The sequence below is a fragment of the Gambusia affinis genome, linkage group LG08, assembly GCF_019740435.1.
Source record: "Gambusia affinis linkage group LG08, SWU_Gaff_1.0, whole genome shotgun sequence".
Lineage (NCBI taxonomy): Eukaryota > Metazoa > Chordata > Actinopteri > Cyprinodontiformes > Poeciliidae > Gambusia > Gambusia affinis.
The window spans coordinates 14,748,328-14,762,493 of NC_057875.1; the positions used below are offsets into that span (position 1 = coordinate 14,748,328).

The 14,166-nt window shown below is 38.3% G+C and overlaps 1 protein-coding gene across 1 annotated transcript in view; it reads left to right on the top strand.

Annotated features, from left to right (window-relative positions):
- trim44 (tripartite motif containing 44) overlaps nucleotides 1–9,818 on the top strand; it is a 47,245-nt gene extending 37,427 nt beyond the window's left edge. The window contains exon 6 of the mRNA XM_044124518.1: nucleotides 6,950–9,818. Within this exon, the coding sequence (XP_043980453.1) occupies nucleotides 6,950–7,034 (85 nt within the window). The 3' untranslated portion in view covers nucleotides 7,035–9,818. The remainder of the gene's footprint in view (nucleotides 1–6,949) is intronic.
- Nucleotides 9,819–14,166: the final 4,348 nt, after the last annotated feature.

Genomic DNA, 14,166 nt, shown 5'->3' on the forward strand with positions numbered 1-14,166 from the left:
GCCTTTACAGAATATATATATATATTTATTTATTTATTTTTTTCAATGTTTTTAATACCCTGAAGCCATTTACCCGAGGTTGTGACAGAGAATCTCAAACCAGTCATTGCAGAGGAGCTCTGTTTACAGCCTACCTAGAGAATATACCTTGACTTGAACTGACCTGGAGGTTATTTGATATAATAAAAACTGTATATTCTCTTAGTGTATGCAGGCTTATGTGGTCATTCTGGATGACATGAGCCAAAATAGTTTTCTTTTTTTTTGGTAAGAAAACTCTGTTTAGAACAATATATATTCAGATATGTTGCAATTTCTGCATAGTTCATTGATGTGTTGCTGCAGATGTGGGGTTTTTGAGAAAATCACAGATTTGTCATTAAAATGCCCCAGGGGTTTTGACTCCCCTGTAGATTTTTCTCTCATCTCAAGGTGGAAGAACAGGGCTGTGGTTGTTTTCTTTGCCCCAAGGCATGAATCCCCATGTGTCTGCTTTGTGCAGCATTTGTGTGCATGCTAGAAAACCCTTACACTCTGCGGTAGTAGTATTTTTAAAACCTTTGGCTTCATTTGTTCTGGCTCTTGCAGATTTTAAATTGAAGCACCAAATCATAGCGAAAAAATTATAATAATGACAACTAAAAATATATATATATTTGAGGATGTGAAATCAGGGTATCCGATGTATGCCCTGTTTGCCAGAAGTTTTATAGTAAAATAGTTGTAATAAAATGTAATAAAATCTAAACAGTGACTCATTCTTTCTGTCCGTCCGCCTGCTGTACCTCCACATATTGCTTCACCTGTGCCCACTCAGCAGCCTCCCACTGTAGAATCTTAACGGAGTCTTCTCATCAGTAACCACTGTCACACTGTTTATTTCTGCAATGGCAAGGTAAAAAAAAACATGTAATCATATCTTAGAAATGGTTTAAAAAATAGATATTGTAAGCAACAGGAATTAAACAGAAGAACCCAAAACAGTAGCTAGGGGAAGAGGATTATGATGTGAAGCACCTTTTTGTCCTTTTTCTAACCTGTCCTGCCTGTTATCTCGAGGTGAGTTCAAGAAAGCTTCAGACTCTCTTGTTCAGCACATTTTACCTTTTTCCTACAATCTATGTTGTAAAAATCAAGACATGCTTCATCTTGACATCAGCTCTAATCTTGTCAAAGGAGCTTTCATCTGTTATGGGGAGGATGCAGCCGTCCTGTGAAACTAGTCTCAGAAATTTAAAAATAATTGGAGCTAAACTTAGTAGGCACAGCTGATGAACCAACTGTCAGAGGAAAGTACCTCTGTATCCTTTCTACATTGAAAATTTTAGCAGCTGCATTTTGAAACAGCCAGGGTAACAAGGTAATGTTTTTTTTTTTGTTTTTTTTAATTCAGGGAGCAAAAAATACAAAAAAAATAAACACGTACTGGAGAGATGGGTTGTCAACAAGTTCACTGTTTTTTTGTTTTTTTTGCTTGTTTGTTTATTGTATCACAGAGGTAGACAGTGACAGCTCAGAGCATTTGGATATGCAGTTTGATTCATGGCACAGTCTCACCTTTTTGTTTGTTACAAGGAACTAACAATAGTGTGTGATGTTCCACGAGTGCACACCACTGTGCGCCCCACACCTTTTAATCTAGTTAAGTTCCAATCCTGTTCCTGTTTATGACCTATTTGTCTTACAGAAACTGTTATTTTATACTGTTATGTATAATTGACAATCTACAAACATATTAGGCAGTGAAATTGTTTTCATACAAAAAGACAATTGGGCTTTTTATTTTTTATTTAGAGGAAATAAATACAAGATTATTGATGACTTTTCGGATTCTGATCAAAGCTCTGTGTATTTGGGGCTGGAAAGCTACTACAGTATTGTAATAAATTAGGATATCACTGTTCTTTGACAAGTTTTATGGAGATGCTGATGTCATTGCCATTCATTAATTAGAATTTTACTTAGTTGGCCAGCAAACTGGTCCGACTTAAACCCCATAGAGAATCTGTGGAGTATTGCCAAGATCAAAAACATAAACCGCAGAGTAGACCCAACAATTATGGTGAGCGAAAGAGCACTATTAAAGCAACCTTGACTTCCTTAACACTTTATCAGAGCTGCAGTCTGATCATGGCGCATGCACAAATCGATCAGCAGCTCAGTGGAAAGTGCCATCCTCAAGTCCTCATCAACACTGAATCTGGAATTGAACTTATAAATATCTGATTACAGGATGATTAGTATTCCCCCTATAAACCGTGGCCACTCCAATTATATGTAACCTTTTTGTAAATTAGGATTAATATCACCTCCTTGCGCTCCATGTTCTGATCGTTATCTACTTGAAGCACATCCTTATTAACTTGTTCAGTATTAAGTTTTTGTCCTACTTTGTATCATTATTTTTTTGTCATTATTGTTTTCCTTCTTAATAGGGGAAAACTCTTACTAAAATTCTTGCTCAAAATAAATAGAGTTGAAAGTGTTAGGGAAATTAGAAGTTCACCAGATGGGAGATTTCTGTAGTGCAATCTCTAAATTAGACATTTACTTAGACATTTCTTCTCAGTTTTTACTTTTCTGGGAGCATTTCTGTTTTGTTTTAGTTTAACTACTCTTACGGGATTGCAACCAGAATTTTGCTTTTATTTCAAAGCAATGGCTAAATGATTATAGAAGTAACATTTTAAACTGAATTTAGCATCTTGTATTATAGGCTGGCACAGTTAGCATTACTATTAGGGCTTTCAATGTCTATATGTTAATGTATGTGATTAATCTAAAAGCTTAATGCGATGATAGTACATGATGCAGATCAATCGCATTATATATTTTGTCCTAAAAGCCTCTCTGCTATGGAGGGTTACTTGGTTCAAAGCAGCATGTCACATGGTCTTCTATTGGATTCAACAATGCAGAGTTGCAAAAGTGAGTGTAAAGATGAGTGAAGAAAGTCAGACTGGTGTGCTCAGCTGTAATGTTCACTTTAAAAAACACAGTGGGTAGAGCAGAGGTCACAACTTTGAAAGCTGTCCTCAGTTCCTTTTTCGCATGTTTCCTTCGCCTTCTATCCGTCCCCTTCCTGTCAACTTACTGCCAAACAACCGGCAAAAAAAACATCTTAAATGCACAAAGATGTACATTTAAAATATAAAGACTAATTTTAAATCTTCCTGAAAATGAAAACCTGGAAAATTTAGATGTTTGGTTTTGGGACAAGAAAACAATTTCTTAAACATTTTTTTAAAAAAAACCTGCATTTGACATTTTTCACTCTTTTTTCCCACTCAGTTTGTTTTTGTCTTTTCTTGAAAGTCTTTAATTTGTGTGAAAGCCTTTGTGATTTATATCTGTAAAAGATGCTAAGTAAGTAAAGTGTACCTCTATATTATTATATTAGAACACTATTACTATTTCTGTTTTTTTTCTTTATAGTGTTGCTCACCATTATAACTGACATTTCTAAAAGTTTTCCATGTTCAGTATGTTCCATGATGTAGTTTTGAAGCTGTAAATGAAGCTGTTTTGCAGTACTCTGAGCCTTACTATTATCTGCTGAAAGTCTTTCTCTCTCCCATTCTCTCATTGCTTTCTTGAATTGCAGACAAATTACATAAAGTACAGTTTCCTTTTTCTTCTGTCCTCACCATAAACATCGTATAGATACTGAACAAAGCTAATTTTGAGTTATCATCATTCCAGGTACATATGACTGACTGGGCAAAGATCAGATTTTTTAAACAGGTTTTTCACAGGTGGTTGTGAAAGACCAGTCGGTTTACACTTTGGGGCCATTCAAGAACATCATCTAATTTGCAGACAATTTCTTGGGATTAATCTCTCATTTTTAGTTTTTTTCCATAATGTTGTTCATCCCATGCTGTTTTAAGCTACTGAAGTTGTAAGCCAAGTGGATTGGTTCTCAAGAACATGGGAAAACATCTGCCCTCTTGGGCTCCTTAAGTAACCATCAAGGATCTTCTCTCATTAGAAAAAGCTTCATAATGCCTCAGGGCTAAAAAGAATGGGTTCAACCTTCCTTTGTGATGGAATATGCATAAGATGGCATCACTACTGTCTGGGAATGCAAATTGGAATAGGTTTTTTGTTTTTTTTTTCCCCTGGATGATTGCCATGGGGTCTATGTACATGGCCTTATTCTCGTTTAACTTCCTTGGTTAATCAAGAAAAACCTCACTCCCCTAAGGGTAATTCCCAGTTTGCTCTTCAGCTACTCCTTTTCTCATCTCTCCATCTTTATACACATATACACTTGCACACACCTTGGAGGCTCATAAAGCATTTCCAAGCTACTGCAGTATGATTATTCATATGGCAATGAGGCTGGATTGAGCCAGCTAGGCTGCGACAGGGAGATAGGAGGGTTTCCGGATGATGACTTAAGAGCACTGCATTTTCTCGCTCAAGAATAGCGAATTCAAACTTAATCAGGGCAAGCACCCATCCATTCTCTCTTTTCCAGCTAGCTCAACAAGGTTGAGGCCAAATTGGAAATGGAAAGCAGGAGACAAAAGTCAAAGTCTGGGCGGCATCATACACACTCCCCTCCTTTGTTTCTTTACCACGAGCCTGAGGTTTTCTCCCATGAGTGATGGGTTTCTCTTAGGGCAATCAGAGGAGCATTTCTGTTTCACTCAAAGAGGAGACATTAGTAAGATTAGCTTTCTTCCACTCGATCAGACCTATCTAAACCCTTATCTTTTTCTCATTCCTTGTCGCACACACTCTCACAATGTTCCAGATTTCCACACACAATGGCCACTGCCATCCATCACCCTGTAGGGCACCAGGTATGTTTCAGTGAAGCCTCAGCCAGTTCTCCGGCCAGCCTCCCAGCCGTCAGCTCTCCTCTTTTTCCACAGGCCGTGGTCACATCAGAAGGAGGAGGCAATGATGGTTCCTGATCAATAAAACATTGACTGCATTAAAGCTCATGAATAAGTCATAGAGGGAAGAAACTCAGTCGTTGGGACACACACATACACACACAGGGAAATTGGTTTTATTTAGGACAGAGAAAATGAACAGACGCAAGAAAAGAGTGAAGCAGAGACCTTAACTTGAAAGAGGTTTATTAGCCGCCGACTGACACTTCGTTATGTTAAAGCTCTTTTTTTCTCCTCCACTACCTATCAAATTTGTAGCTGGTTTTTTTTCTCAAGTTTAAAGGGTCTTTATCATGTGGAAATGACAAAAAAATCTCTTTCATCCTTTTGTCCTATGGCTACCTAAATATAATTAGTTAATCTGCCTCCAATGGCTTTACATTTTGCCATATGACTGTTACTTGGTCACACAAAGAAAAGGGGAACTTATTTAGTAATCAGGAGGTCGAGAAAAATTTACTGCTCACACTCAAATTTGCTGAGGTTTTACCAAAACGGTCACCTCAGACAGGATGAAGCTGTGTTTAAGAACGAGTTCAAACTCAGACGACTTTTGCAAACTGCTTTGTGCTCTGAATTTCAAACAGCTTGAACAAAAACTAACCAAATGGATGACGGTCTAAGTGGCCACATTGACACAGATAAGGAATTAAAGACTTGTAACCTTTAAATTTTATTATTTGATGTGCTATAACCTTATTGCACTTTGTCCTTCATGTGAGTATGCACACTTTAATTAGGCTGTCTTATAATTTTTTTTTTTTTTTTTTTACATTTGGGTTTTCCCAGGATGGAAAGATATGCACTTTTCCTCAAACATTCAACAAAAAATGTAAATGCATTGGGTTAGAATTTTATAAAATCGGAATCCTCTAGATCACAGCATGTTCTTGAATTAGAACAGTCTAGTCAAAGTCCGGACATAAATCATTTTGAGATCTGTGACTTAAAAATAGATGATTTCATTGTAAAGCCATGTATTCTTTTCAGTTGGCAATTCTTCATGTCTGAGTGTTTAAGTATTACATAAAATCCCCATAAAATACTTTGAGCTTTGTCACTATACTGTAATATAGAGAGAATTTGAAGCAGTTTGAATGCTTTACTAAGATCCTTTATCTTTCAGATTCAATAACACCTGAAAGTACGTGACCTCCAGCAACATAAAAATAACTTAAAATGTGAGCGGTTTTACTCTCGAATCCTGCATGCAATGTTCTTCTCTTGACATGTTTATTGCAGGCTGAACTGGGATGATTTGCTCCCTCAAAATATATAATGAACGATGAGAAATATTGCTTCCCCCCCCCTCCGTGAAACAGGAATGTTTGGAGAAGAGTCCTTAGAAAACCTTTTTAGCAATTTTGCTTCCTTTGTAAAATGTGGTTTGCATGGCTCCTACTGTTAGAACACACAAATGAATCCACAAGCTGTTCAGAAACATATAAGTATGAACATTCTGATTGAATAGTACCCAATTAAAATGTCAAAAATAAACGACATACACATGATAAAGTTAATTAAAAAGTGTTTAGAAAAACTCGCAGGTATAATCTTTTGAAGGTGGATCACCGTGCTACAGATGTAATTGGAAAATATTGATGACTGGCGAGTAAACTTCCAGGAGAGTTGCCTATCGTGGAGCAGCAGGCAGCAGGGCTCTGCCGCCCTCACTGCACTGTTCAATTAGAGCATATGATTAGTGTAGACTGTCTCAAGTGAAATTGAATCCATCAGCCTGGTTCAGATTACCTCAGGTCCCTGCAATTCAGCTATCACTTTGTCTCTGTCGCACTAATATAACACTGACTGAATGAATGATTTCTGCTTAAGGCGACGCTTGATTGAAGCTGATTGCATTTTGCAGAGGTTTATTATATTTCCATAATTTATCATCATGAGGCCGGAGTTTGTGTTTGCGAGGCTGCGTGCAGTTGGTTGTGAAAGAAGGGAGGAAAACAAAGCAGCTGGACCTTCTGCAACCAAAGTCATGTTTATCCATTGTGTTTTTGTTTTGTTTTGTTTTGTTTTCCTTCTTGCAGGGTGCCGGAGCCAAGAGCGAACCCCATGGACCCACGGGACCTTGAAGACAATGATTCTGGACCATCCATGGACCACGCCCCGTGATGTGAGCGGACCAGACTCCTCATGCGTCTACCTGTCCTTGACGATTTGCTTCAGCCTGCCATCAGCCCAGCTGAGCCGTCAGGCCGGCCCCTTCTCTGTCAGTCATTTTCACCCACCACTCCCCGCCTCCCCTCCCTTCCCTGGCAGTGACCTTGAGAGGAGGCTGCGGTGACAAATATGGACGGCCACAGCTATTTCACACTCAAACTTTTTTCCTGATTTCTCACTTGCTACAAACTTTCTTTAATTGAAGCACTGAAGTTATGTGCAATCAATTACCATCAGGCTCAATTTTCACAGCCAACCAGATACGTGGCTCACTGGTGAGCCTGGCTGATTCAGAGAGGAGTTTGGGCAAGCAGCTGTGAAAAGCAGCTGTTGAGCTCAACAGATGTTAGAAAAACAAAAGTATGTGATGCGGTGAGTTACACTCCTCATTTATTTGGAATATAATTATGGTTCTGCCGTTCAGCCGTTTATCCTCAAGAGATTTTATTACGTGTAGTGGTGCACTGATAGGGCTTTGACTGGCCGATACCAATCTACAGTTTACTTTGAGGTCTGGCCTCCTGGTTCCAATTTTTGACCATTGCTGATTTTTTTTTTTCCCTTTTAGGAACTATATGCCATAGAAAAGAGAGCAAAATTAAAAATGGGCTGCTCTTTCCGAATTTAAGGAATTCCGTGATACATGTTAATGGGGACAGCTATTTACATTCACTGTTTAAAAACTACATTATCCTTTTTTTAACAATGATTAACAAAATTATTTGTATTTGCTAAACAACATTGTAGTGTCCACTTCCAAAACACTTTGTCCTTAGTCCAGTTTGTAACTAATTCGCCAGTATCATTAGGGTTCTTGTCCAGTTGGAAGACCTATTTGAGCCCAAGCTTTAGCTTCTTGGACGATGTGTGGAGATGTTGATTTAGTATTTCCATCTCATGGTCTTTCTCCCGTCTTATGTTGTGAAATGTACCACTCCCCACTGCAGTTCTCACTCAACAGCAACTAGAAGATACATGTCTCTGTGCATAATATCATACAACAAAGCAGCACATTTGAGATGTTGCCTTAAAATCCATCCACATGTTTGGCTCTGTGTAATTCAAATGTTGTCAATTATCCGGAAGTTTACAAAGCCTTTATATCATCATCTGGGGTTTCCTAAGTGCTTGAAAGGTCTTTATACCTTTGTGTATGTAAACTACAGAACTTGAAGAGATTAACAAAGAATATAAAAAAAAAAAAAGCAAGTCTCTAGATATTCTGTGATTTTAAAAATTTGATGTTTTATAGTTTATGTAAAAAAAAAAAAAATTCTTCAGCTGTGACCATCAAAGTGTGTGTCCCTTAGAGGCCTGGGCTGGTTTTCATTACCAAATTATACCAAGGTTATAAAAGTTGTGGTTTCCAACTGCTAACATTTTCCAGCACCACCATTCAAACTGTTTCAAGTCATTTTGTTTAGCTGCAAGACAAAGTGCGACAGGAACTGGAGTACTGCCCCTACCTGCTGCTGTTCAGCTGGCTGAAAAGAGGCTCTGTCTCCATTTCCTTTCTTACAAAAACAGATGAATTTGGCAGTTTGGAAACGTTTCCAATCAAACTCTGGGAAGGTAAATGAGCACCAACAACTCCTGTTATTAAGCAAAGCGCAGTTCAGAGTTGGGACAATTCTCACTGACTTATAGTTAATGATCAAAATTATTCTGTGAGAATTTAGATGATAGAGATGTTTTGTTAAAAAATATTTTGTGAATACAATTAAGCCATGATGTTTGTGTTCAGGTTTAACATAACATGAGGATTTTAGCCCAGCCCATGTCCTACTCTTACCTTTCATCTGATTTTTAATTGAAACACAAAAGTAATCCGTGTTCATGCTGTTTGTTGATGCATCTGTAATTCACAAAGGTGAAAGTTCTTAGTTGTTATTCATTTAATTAACTGGCACAAAGGAGTTTTGATCTCTGGCCAGTTTTACGTTCATCTGTGTACAAGGGTGGTATTTTGATTGAAATAGGGGAAAACAAAGCAAAAACAAACAAAAAAAAAGATGATTTGTTCTGTGCCATACTGTGGCCTTCACTTCTACATTTAAAAAAAAAAAAAAAGTTTTCAGATTTGTTCACACTTCTTCTTGTTTTTCTTGGATGACTTATCAAAATCAAGGTGTATTCTGACACCTATTGATTGGTAAAAGTTGCTGAATCTTTAAAAGAAGCGTCTATTTAGCAAAAGCAGCCTTTCTGCATTTACCAGCTTCATGTGTACTATAAAGTAAAGGCTCATTACTCTCGACCCGTCAGCAGCGTATGACGGATTGCAGTCCAAAGATCCGAATGTACTTTCTACCTTGGCCTGCTGAGTTGCAGCTGTCACTCATGACGCATTGCCACAGTTTTGTGTTCATATCGGCAATTTGTTTTTGTTTTTTTATTGTGATTTATTCTGTTGCCTTAAAATCGGAACTGAAATGCTGTCATTAATGATATTTGGGATGGATTTCAAAATCCTTTTCTCACTACAGTAGTGCTGCTCAGAAATGTACTGAAGTTGCATACCTACTCAAGGGATTTGTTAATGTGTCAAAAGCTGATTGGAGAAAAAAAAAAAAAACAAAAAAAAAAACAGCAAGATCTAATTCTGTATTCTTATTGTGACAGCAGGCAGGAGTCTGACTGTTTACTTCTGTTGTAATTTGTTTTGGTTTTAAATCTATAAATAAACAGTCTACTTCTTTAGGCTGGAGGTAGATGACATTTATGTTTCCATTTTAAGGAATTTCATTGTATTATATTTGACTAATGCAAAACTCGGGGAAACAGCTGAAAAGCATCTGTCAACCAGTCAACTGAGTCTGTGGTATCAGCGAAAAAACCCCTGCAGCCATGTAAGGGGTTTCTATGATTGATGGAGACAGGAAGAGTGATGAAGTGGCTTAAAGAAGAATTCAGGATGGGGAGAATTTCAAGTTCTTTCTTCATTAAAATTCAAAGCAGCAGCACATCCAGATAGGACTGGGAATAGGAGGTTTAGGAGCAGGGGAAGGCAGAGCCTGAGCGATCTTTGGGGTTTCTCCTCCTCTCTCTACCCAGAGAGACTGATGTATTCAACCAAATCCTTACCTCCAAACAAGCCCCCCAAAAAAATGCTAATCAACTCCTGAACTCAATCTGAAACCATTTGTGTCTTTGCTGTTTATTTTCTTCATCTCATCTCTTGACAGACCCACCATCTGGTGTGCATTAGTGCCACACCTGCTCTCTACCTCGGCCGTTTCATCCTCTCTGCCTATAATTGAGAAACTGGTCCTAATACATTGATTCACTGATACTTGTTTAGCCACCACTGCTTGCTACCCTGTTGGAAATGGACAATTTTACATTTTCTCATGAGCTTAACTCTTGATCTTAGGTGCTCATAGGCTGGCACCCTGATGACTCTGCTCTGGTGTGTGTAAATTCACCTTGTGAGAATTTCTGTTGCAGTTGTAGCCATAGTTGGATACAGCAATGTGCAAAAGTACTTTCCTCCTCTAAAGATTTCTTCTAGTTGCTCTTTAATGTTTCACATCTTCAAATATTTTTTATATCAGACAAAGATAACTTGAATAAATACAAAAACAGATTTTAAATCATTATTTCCTTTCCCAATATTCATTTTGCAGTCTTGTCACAGGGGCTTAATGGCAGTTATTATTAGATTTAGGAGGCAATTTTCTCATCAGTCGTGGTGGGTTTATTTCACTGAATGAATGTGTAAAAACACATATTTAGTATTTCCCAGCGTTATAGTTTTCTAATAATAAAATTTATTTGACACTATGATTTTTTGCGACGTTTCAAAAAAGCAAAATCTGTCAAGGGAGGAATACTTTGTCGCAGTACGCTCCGAGCACAGGTGTCCTCAAAAAGAGAATAATGATCCACTCTTTATATTCATTTCTTAGTATCAAAGCAATAATAAGAACCCTGACAGGGGGACAATGTGCATCTTGTCAGTGGAGGAAATGGAGAGGAGAAGATTGTCTGATCTCATTTAGGCAGCGAGACCACAGGTTTGCTTTCCCCCCCCCCCGCCCCGCTTCCCTCCCCACTCCACACCCAATTACACCTGCTCTTCCAGGTCCACATCACTGAGCATGTTCACACAGAGACTCAAGGATGTGCAAATAAACAAAAGCACCGCCTTAAGACCCTCCGCTCTCCTGATGGGGCCAAAAAGGACCATTTGTGTATTTGTATTGACATAAATTAATTGCTTCATGGCTTGTGAGATTGAATTAGCTACGTGACATGTGTGCTAGTGGTGATGCAGCTTGATTGGTGCCTCTAATGGAGCCTGTTTCTCTGGCATCCGTTTAAGAAGCCGGTCGCAGTCTGCGGCTTCAAGGTAATGAAGCAGATTAACAAAAAACCTGTTATGACACCTTAATGATTCCGTTTATTGGAATGGAGGAGATGCTGAAAATTCTGATTTCTTTATCCCAAACGCACAGTTTCAGACCGATGTGTGAGCATCGCATGTTCTGCATGTGCTTAAAAATATGTATTCATGTGTAAAAAAAAAAAAAAAAAAAAGCTATTATGGAGTTAGACACACCTACACTATCTGTTTTCTCCACGTTCTTGTATCGCTGAAGAAATATGTGTTGCTTGGCTTACAGTTAATGTGCTTTCTTATTTTATTTTTCCCCTTCCTCTCTTCACATTCGCACAAACATGCAGAAAATCAATAAAATAGTCATTAGTGTTTGAATTTAAGCTTAGATTTGGAAGTCATTCACTGTAGAGCTGTAGAAAAACCAACCGCTGACGGTCACGCTGAAATAACTGACTTAATTTATTTTGACCAATGAAAAATTGTGTTTATTTGTGTAAGTTTTTCTCCCTGTAAAAAAAAAAAAAAAGTAGGGATTTTAAATCTGTACTCTGCATTTTAGCTCCATAAAAAAGGAAACGTGGCCACAGAAAGAGGAACATATCAGACTTGCACTATTCAGAAATAAAAATCAAGATATCAGCATACTTCCTGGGGGAGTTCACCAACACATCTACAATCATTCACTTCCACAGTTATAATTAATATGGTGTCCTTGTTTGAGTTTTATTATTTTAGTTTTTGGAATGTAATGAATATTTGGGTGTTAAAAATAGGACATATGGCCCACTGTCAAAACTGATGCTCGCCACACATCTCAGATTTGTATTAAGCATGTCTCCCCTTCTACTCTCTTATGCACGTCTTTGCTTTCCATCAAAATCTAAATTTAAATAACTTCAGTTTATTTAGATGAATAAACTGACAGAAACTTCCTCTACGTTTGCATCTGCAAACTGAAATCAAGTAATGAAACGCGACTCACAAAGAGGGTGTCAAAAGAAGTTTCACATTTAAAGTGTTTGAGCTTCCCTTTGATCATTATAGAGTAGTTTAGGGTAAGTAAAAAGGTCTAAAATTATCCTATGATGGCTTATTTTTTATGGCCTTATTGATAAAACCTGTTGAACTGAAAGACGGTCTCACTGTGTGCTACTGTTTTGTCTTCTCTCTTTTCAATTTTAGACATACGTGGAACATCTGTGAAATATTAACAGAGATGGATTTTTTTTTTTTTTTTTTTGTTGAATTTGTGACTCATATGAGTTCCTGCTGTAGCAGGATGGAGAGGATGGAGATTGTAGACCATCCCAGACTGACTGACAGTAGGTATCTGTCAAAAGTGGCAGCTACAGACACACTCTGGCAACTCGGCCTCATGAACAATGACTGGGTGGAGACGAGACAGGGCATGGAATCCATCTCTGCTTTAGACAGCCCCCATCGCTCTTTGATACTCAATTCAGCAGAGGTACCTTAAGGCTTCTCTCTCCATCCCCGATGCGGTCCTTTTTGGCATCCCACTTAAGTGAGTAGTGAGAATTATATAGGATGAAATGAGGGGGTGAGACTAAACGGATACAGAGATCAAAAGACCAATAGATGAGTCAGTTTCCAGCAACGTTTAAAATGGGAAAAGGGAATATGGTCACATTTCTAAGAAATAGTCAAATAACTCGCAGGGCTGATGAGTTCAATTTAGATCATTTAGGATAACATGGGTTTACACAGTTCTAAGTTTAAAATTGGAAATCTAATACCTGATCAGCTAATATGACAAAATTTAGTGTTTTTTTTTTTTTTCTCCCAGTCATTTGCCATAGCAGTTCAGCCTTTAAGCTGTACTTCAAGAGGTTTTTAGCATCCTGCTTTGAAAATAATGCTAGTGAAGAAATAAAACTGATCATTCCAAGTAAATAAGAGATGTTGATCCAGATGCCCTGGCTGCAGTTTCAAGAGAAACCTGGGTGCAGTCTTTTCATCGCCTGATAATCAAATGTGCCTCTGAATAAAATGAACATTCCACACAGATAACAGTTCATGTTTTCCCTGTGAGAGCTGTAACACATTACGCTCCCTGTGTCACAGCTGTGATGAATAATCCTCGCAACAAGGATGAATGCAGAATGTAGAGTGGGAGGAAAATGATCGCATTTTGCAGGCTCACTTTACAAAATGTCAACACTCTAAGGATCTTTATAACTGAAATGCATTATGTTTAAATTGTAGTGTGAAAGTGGTATATGGGTTCGGAAATGTGGCTTTAAAATCTTAAAGACCTGAGAGCCTTTAGTGCACCAAAGCCTGGCAACCTGGTGTGATGTTTTCCTTTCCCCCTTCGATCCATCGTCATTCCTCTCATTATTCATGCTGTGTACACAGCCTGCCCCTTGCTGGTTGCCCAGGCTTCTCCAGAGCTTGTTAATTGCGTCGGTGACACTGGTCTGTGTGTGAAGTAGTAGTAGTAATTGCTCCAGACTGGCCTGAGGGGAGGAAGGTGTGGCAGTCTGGCCTGAAGGTCTCCACTTTGCCAGTGAGATTAGATACACGTCTCCGCGTTTGATGAGACGGGTGGCATTAACAATTTTATGGGGATAGATTTTACCATCCAACTCGTGCTGCTCTTTTAATTGGGTTTGTTAGATGGCTGTGTGGAACACATCAAAGCAGCTCAGGCTAAATCATCTTGTGCATTTCCAGTTGATGCTTCATAAACACAGGGAAAAGCAAGTAACATTGCATGGA